General features: G+C 42.7%; 1 protein-coding gene across 1 annotated transcript in view; it reads left to right on the top strand.

The window, feature by feature from the left end:
• LOC118761840 overlaps positions 1-6,810 on the top strand; it is a 13,010-nt gene extending 6,200 nt beyond the window's left edge. The window contains exons 3-5 of the mRNA XM_036499993.1: positions 3,514-3,605; positions 5,808-5,953; positions 6,668-6,810. Coding sequence (XP_036355886.1) covers positions 3,514-3,605; positions 5,808-5,953; positions 6,668-6,788 — 359 coding nt within the window. The 3' untranslated portion in view covers positions 6,789-6,810. The remainder of the gene's footprint in view (positions 1-3,513; positions 3,606-5,807; positions 5,954-6,667) is intronic.
• The last annotated feature ends 690 nt before the right edge of the window (positions 6,811-7,500 follow it).

The raw sequence follows: 7,500 nt of genomic DNA, 5'->3' as shown, positions 1-7,500 counted from the left end.
TACTATAGCCTCGGGCTGACCAAAGCCTTGTGAGTGGATTTAGTAGACGGAAACTGAAAGAAGCCCGTCGTATATATGTATATATATGCGTGTGTGTGTTTGTATGTCTGTGTTTGTCCCCCTAGCATTGCTTGACAACCGATGCTGGCGTGTTTATGTCCCCGTTACTTAGCGGTTCGGCAAAAGAGACCGATAGAATAAGTACTGGGCTTACAAAAGAATAAGTCCCGGTGTCGAGTTGCTCGATTAAAGGTGGTGCTCCAGCATGGCCGCAGTCAAATGACTGAAACAAGTAAAAGAGTAAAAGAGTAAAGAGAGAGATGGTCAACGCTTGGAAAGTGTTTTTAAACTGTGGAAAATAACTTGCGAAGCTGAAGAAAACCTAACCCTAACCCTAACCCTACAACGATGGGAAAGACAAGCCAATTTCTTTATTAATCTACGAGACACAGTTCAACATAGAAAACGCATCGGATAACCCCTTCCTTCTTCTTTCTTCTTCTTACAGTATTCACCCGGGGTGGGTTGGGCTGGTTTCATTTATCCTCAATGCTGCATTTCTCACAAACGCCAACCAGGCCTGGCGATTTGAGGCTAACGACCGCGTTGTCTCCAACCACTCCTTATTCCAGCGGCGAAAGCCGTAGATATGGGGGCTTAGGTTGGGTTCCAGATCAGCCTTCACCGTCATCAGCCAGGTTTTTCGTTGTCCACCACATCACTTTCGCCAACCCTGAAGGGGATCTGGGGCAATTGCTTCGTAGGTTGAGTTCCAGATCAGCCTTGACTGTCATCAACCAGGTTTTTCGTTGTCCACCACATCACTTTCGCCAACCCTGAAGGGGATCTGGGGCAATTGCTTCGTAGGTTGGGTTCCAGATCAGCCTTGACTGTCATCAGCCAGGTTTTTCGTTGTCCACCACATCACTTTCGCCAACCGTGAAGGGGATCTGCGGCAATTGCTTCGTAGGTTGAGTTCCAGATCAGCCTTGACTGTCATCAGCCAGGTTTTTCGTTGTCCACCACATCACTTTCGCCAACCCTGAAGGGGATCTGCGGCAATTGCTTCGTAGGTTGGGTTCCAGATCAGCCTTGACTGTCATCAGCCAGGTTTTTCGTTGTCCACCACATCACTTTCGCCAACCCTGAAGGGAATCTGGGGCAATTGCTTCGTAGGTTGGGTTCCAGATCAGCCTTGACTGTCATCAGCCAGATTTTTCGTTGTCCACCACGACGCTTTCGACAACCCTGAAGGGGAGCTGGGGCAATTGCTTCGTAGGTTGGGTTCCAGATCAGCCTTGACTGTCATCACCCAGGTTATTCGTTGTCCACCACGACGCTTTCGCCAACCCCTTCCTGAGGAAAAATAAACCAAAAACATACACAGAAATGACCCAATGCTTATCTAACACAAACCACAGACCGTCTAGGGTACACAACTCCACTGACCTGACCTCTCTTGCACCCCAAAATAACTTTCAAACAACAATCGGGAATTCAACCCATAATTGAAAATCTGGACGTAATCCTCAAGACATCCTACATACAAATCAAAGGTGCCATCGAAACTTCCAGACAATCCTAAACTTTTGGGAACCAATAGGCGTAGGAGTGGCTGTGTGGTAAGTAGCTTGTTTACCAACCACATGGTTCCGGGTTCAGTCCCACTGCGTGGCACCTTGGGCAAGTGTCTTCTACTATAGCCTCGGGCCGACCAAAGCCTTGTGAGTGGATTTGGTAGATGGAAACTGAAAAAAGCCCGTCGTATATAGGCGCAGTAGTGGGTGTGTGGTAAGTTGCTTGTTTACCAACCACATGGTTCCGGATTCAGTCCCACTGCGTGGCACCTTGGGCAAGTGTCTTCTACTATAGCCTCGGGCCGACCAAGCTTTGTGAGTGGATTTGGTAGATGGAAACTGAAAGAAGCCTGTCGTATATGTGTATGTATATATATATATATGTGTGTGTGTGTGTGTGTGTGTGTGTGTGTGTATGTTTGTGTGTCTGCGTTTGTCTCCCCAACATCGCTTGACAACCTATGCTGGTGTGTTTACGTCCCCGTAACTTAGCGGTTCGGCATAAGAGCCCGATAGAATAAGTCCCGGGGTCGATTTGCTCGACTAAAGGCGGCGCTCCAGCATGGCCACAGTCACATGACTGAAACAAGTAAAAGGTAAAAGTAAAAATAAAAAAATTAATACCTACCAATCTACCTCCATCATCTCACAATCAATGGAAGAATTTACCCCGAGACTTAACCCTCAATATGGTTACTTCAATCATTCAACTAGACACAACCTAACTATACAACATAACTTCTCCTTCCACCCACATTACAATATTAAAAATAAATTTAACCCAAACCACATCAACCATAGACAATATAACAACATGATAAGCGGAAAGTGTAACCTCTCGAAAGAGCTGTTCTTCACTCCTGCTCCAGAGCGTCGGCTGCGGGGTCATTCCGAAAAGCTCTACCTGCGACGATTTCATCTCAATCGAAGGAGAGGGGCTTTCTCCGTCCGGGTTGCGGATCCGTGGAATAAGCTGCCGGACGAGATAGTGAAGATGCCGACGACCGCTCGGTTCAAAGTCTCTCTTGACCACAAGTGGCCTGAACTCTTTACATGAACACCACCCTGTACATAACTCCATGTCCCCCTACATGGCCTTGCTTTTTGCTTTTTGAGCCAAAAAATTAACTAACTAACTAACTAACCCTCAATACAACCATAATCCAGTCCGCTACACAGTCACTCCACCACAAATATACTAAGCAAGCTACTTACCACACAGCCACTCCTTCGCCTAACAATTATTTTAGTTAGTACTAGCAGTATCGCCCGGCGTTGCTCGGGTTTGTAAGGGAAATAACTATATAAGCATTTTTAGAGAGTTACTTCCCTTATAAATTCGGGCTTTCTTAGCCATTTTTGTTTTGGTGTCTTCAAGCCATGAAGTCGTTGTTCTAAAAGAACGCTGGTTTCCTTCACAACGCATTACGACGTTGATTTCTTACACACCCTTCCCCACACTTCACGAGGGAGGGAAGGGGGAGAAGCAAACAGGTGCAGCTGTGAGCGTGGACGCCAACTCCGCCGCCATCGACATACGATGCATTTTATGCATTAAAATGGAATAAAAAATGATGTTAAATTATTTTTAAAATCGTAGACTCATCGTTGACGCGCGCTAATAGTCAGACGGGCTCGATATGAATCACAACTATAAGATACCCGAATTTGGTTAAGCTGCACCGCAAAATGCGGGAGGAGTTAGGAATCTAAATCGAAGGGGACAGACACTCACACAACTAGAGTTTTATATATATAGATTTGCACTAAATGAAAGTGAAAGTAAGTATAAATGTTACCTTGAAAAAGAAAAGAGACATTTTTTCGTTTTGCCCCTTCTCTCACACACATTCATGTGACCCTTTCCTGCCGTTTACGGTTTAACATCTTGTATGTACATCTAGGTCTAAATGATTTACTTTTATTGCATATGCAGATAAAGGCTGGCAGAAAGTATTTGAAGTAACCGAAAACTCATTTACAAGAAATCTTATTTATTTATACTGGGACAAATTTCCTATTGAAAAGGTAATGAATTTTTGAAATTACAAAATTCTCCAAATTTTAATAAACAATCTGCATATTTGTCAATCTCCTACCTTTGGGCTATTTGACTTTTACCTTTTGTTTTTCGATATTGCAATGGTGTGTCTTTAGTGCCCTAAGCACTGTCCATTTTGTTCTTGTTGTTTAACCTTGACCCATAAGTCTCCCCAAATCACAAGAATCTGTTTTTAGATTCTTGCAGAATAAAGGAATGCACTTTTCTGCTGGGCGTCAATCTGAGTCCCAATTCCACCACATTTCAGCCCCTTAGGTAGTAGTTTGTGCCAACTGCATCAATTCACAGGAGGAATAGTTGTCGTCTTAGTCTTGCACAATCCTTTCATTTCTTTTGATAGGTCTTGATATTTTCAATGTTCTGAATTTCTTTGATATCCTTTCTGTTATATGGTATTACAAAACTTATGAGTTTACTCTGTTTTTCTTCCCTTCTTCGTCATCTGCTATAATATCTGGGGTTTTTTTTAATTTTTGCTTACCAGCCAACGTTTAAATTCCTTTCGTCCCTCATTTAATAACATGCTATCAACATACAGCAGATCAGTAGTCTCCTTTGACTTCTTTCTGCATCCCTTTTGTTCTTCAGGCAATAAATTCTCCCTTACATATTTCATTTACTATAAGTCCAGTTAATAGTTTCCAGAGAAATGGTAAGCATTTAACAAGTCTATACTTATTGACTTCCTCTCTCGTTTCTTTGTTATTCTGTATCAGCACCGCCTCTCATTTTGCCATCCTTGTTAGTGCTCCATTTTTATGCAGTCAGTAAAATACGGCTGTGTATACCTGTGAATTCTTGAGAGAATTCTGAACCAAAATTTCTGAGCATCATCTGGTTCCGGGGCTTTCCATCTTCATATTTTCTGAAGGTTCTCTTTCACTTTCATATCTCTTACTCTTTTACTCTTTTATTTGTTTCAGTCATTTGACTGCGGCCATGCTGGAGCACCGCCTTTAATCGAGCAACTTGACCCCGGGACTTACTCTTTGTAAGCCCAGTACTTATTCTATGGGTCTCCTTTGCCGAACCGCTAAGTAACACACCAGCATCGGTTGTCAAGCAATGCTAGGGGGACAAACACAGACACAAAAACATACACACACACACACACACACACACACACACACACACATATATATATATATATATATATATATACACGACGGGCTTCTTTCAGTTTCCGTCTACCAAATCCACTCACAAGGCTCTGGTCGGCCCGAGGCTATAGTGGAAGACACTTGCCCAAGGTGCCACGCAGTGGGACTGAACCCGGAACCATGTGGTTGGTAACCAAGCTACTTACCACCCAGCCACTCCTGCGCCTATCTGTTTCAAATTCTAGTAAAAGGACACCAATATTTTAGTGTGGGGATAGGCCGATTACATCCACCCCGGTACTCAACTAGTACTTATTCTATTGACCCAGAAATGATGAAAGGTAACGCCGACTTCGGCGGAGATCGAACTCAGAACGCAGCGACGGACGAAATGCCAGTAAGCATTTTCCCCGACCTGCTAACGATTCTGCCAGCTCACCGTCTTTTTCCTTATCTGCAATATTCGTATTTTCGTGTGTGGAGGCGCAATGGTCCAGTGGTTAGGGCAGGGGACTCGCGGTCATAGGAACGCGGTTTCGACTCCCAGACCGGGCGTTGTGAGTGTTTCTTGAGCACTCCTCAGACACGTGTACCCTTAACGTAGTTCTCGGGTATATTCAGCGTGACACAGAGAGTGACAAGGCCGGCCCTTTGAAATACAGGTACAACAGAAACAGGAAGTAAGAGTGAGAGAAAGTTGTGGTGAAAGAGTACAGCGGGGATCACCAGCATCCCTGCCGGAGCCTCGTGGAGCTTTAGGTGTTTTCGCTCAATAAACACTCACAAAATCTTTCTCTCCCTCTCTCTTAGCTTTGCCCTTCTAACGCTACATTGCATTTCGCTTCTTCTTCTCTCTCTCCTCCTCCTCTTCCTCCTATCTCTTGTCTTCTCTAGTCTTTTTCTCTTGCACTCAAAGTCTTACTCTTTCCCCCACTGTCCTCTCCATCTCATTCTCGCCCTCCTACTCTCTCCTTACATGACATCCTAATCTCCTTTCTCTTCCTACAACTCTGTCCTCCCTCACTCTCTCAGATTCACTACACGTCCGGGTTTACTTTCTATTTCCAGGTGGAATTTCGGTTGAAAAGATCAATTGATTACGTAATAACTTTCAATGGAATAGGGACAAATTCCACATCGTGGTTCCAGAAAGATAAAATCATTTCTGAGTCTCATCCGACTTGGTATCCAGTGCAATTTATTTTCCATGAGAAGTATAAACAATCTTCTTACTCATAATTAACACTTTCGACTAATTGTTCCATAGGTAGTTCTTTTTCCATTCTTTACTCTTTTACTTGTTTCAGACATTTGACTGCGGCCATGCTGGAGCACCGCCTTTAATCGAGCAACTCGATCTCGGGACTTATTCTTTGTAAGCCCAGTACTTATTCTATCGGTCTCTTTTGCCGAACCGCTAAGTTACAGGGACGTAAATACACCAGCATCAGTTGTCAAGCGATTTTGGGACAAACACAAGCAAACAAATATATATACATACATACGACGGGCTTCTTTCAGTTTCCGTCTACCAAATCCACTCACAAGGCTTTGGTCGGCCTGAGGCTATAGTAGAAGACACTTGCCCAAGGTGTTACGCAGTGGGACTGAACCCGGAACCATGTGGTTGGTAAGGAAGCTACTTACCACACAGCCACTCCTGCACCTATATATACTCCTGCACCTATATATACATATATATGACGGGCTTCTTTTCAGTTTCCGTCTACCAAATCCACTCACAAGGCTTTGGTCGGCCTGAGGCTATAGTAGAAGACACTTGCCCAAGGAGCCACGCAGTGGGACTGAACCCGGAACCATGTGGTTGGTAAGCAAGCTACTTACCACACAGCCACTCCTGTAATAAAAATGTTATCAGATTTTTTTTACTATTAAGTTTATTAAATTTATTAATTTTAATATATCAGTTTCAGTAACCTGAGCATTAAGATCGTGTATGCTAACAATCGTTGGACAGACGTCAAAAGAAAAAGTGGAAATGAGGAAAAATACGATTTTTCTCACAAAGATGAAGTCGGGAGTAAGTAAAACATATCCTCGGACCTTTTCGGTTTGAACGGCAGTTTTTTAAAATAATTTCCACGTAACTAAAAAAATTTTAAACCTCGTATACTGGTAGAATGTGTTTATAAAACATCTTTTTCTCTTGGCTTTATTGAGAAAATTCTATAGTTTTTAAGATATTTGTTGTTTATTTTCTTCAATTTCTGGAATTTCAACCAATCAAGGACGTCCATTGAGGTAAAAAAAAACATTCTGTGCCGTATGAATATGTCCCTCGTTTAGGAAACAGATTTGGTTTATTTATCTTTGTGAAGAAAGAAAAAAAGATACCCTTCCCCCCACCACTAAACCTAACTAACCCTAACCCTAAAACAGATTGAAATGCAATAGATCGATACTAGGGTCATCATTATGGGTGACAATTTCATATGACACCGCAAGAAAAAACTGCCGCTCAAACCGAAAAGATCCCATATCCTCTTGATTTCAATGCAAATAATTGTATAATCCTATATGTGTATATGTGTGTGCGTTTGTGTATGTGTGTGTGTGTGTGTGTGTTAGAGTGTGTGCACTGTCACATACATATAAATCTTTTAAAATAGATTTTTAAAGCCAAAACAATGCAAGTTGTAAAAAAATTAGTAATACAGGTCGATGGTTTATACTCTTACTGTGTAATTCTTCGGGAAATTTACGGTGAAACAGACAGACAGACAGACAGACATACAGACAG

This window comes from Octopus sinensis, unplaced genomic scaffold (assembly GCF_006345805.1).
Source record: "Octopus sinensis unplaced genomic scaffold, ASM634580v1 Contig17879, whole genome shotgun sequence".
In the NCBI taxonomy this organism is placed as follows: domain Eukaryota; kingdom Metazoa; phylum Mollusca; class Cephalopoda; order Octopoda; family Octopodidae; genus Octopus; species Octopus sinensis.
This window is presented reverse-complemented; position numbering and strand designations above follow the sequence as displayed.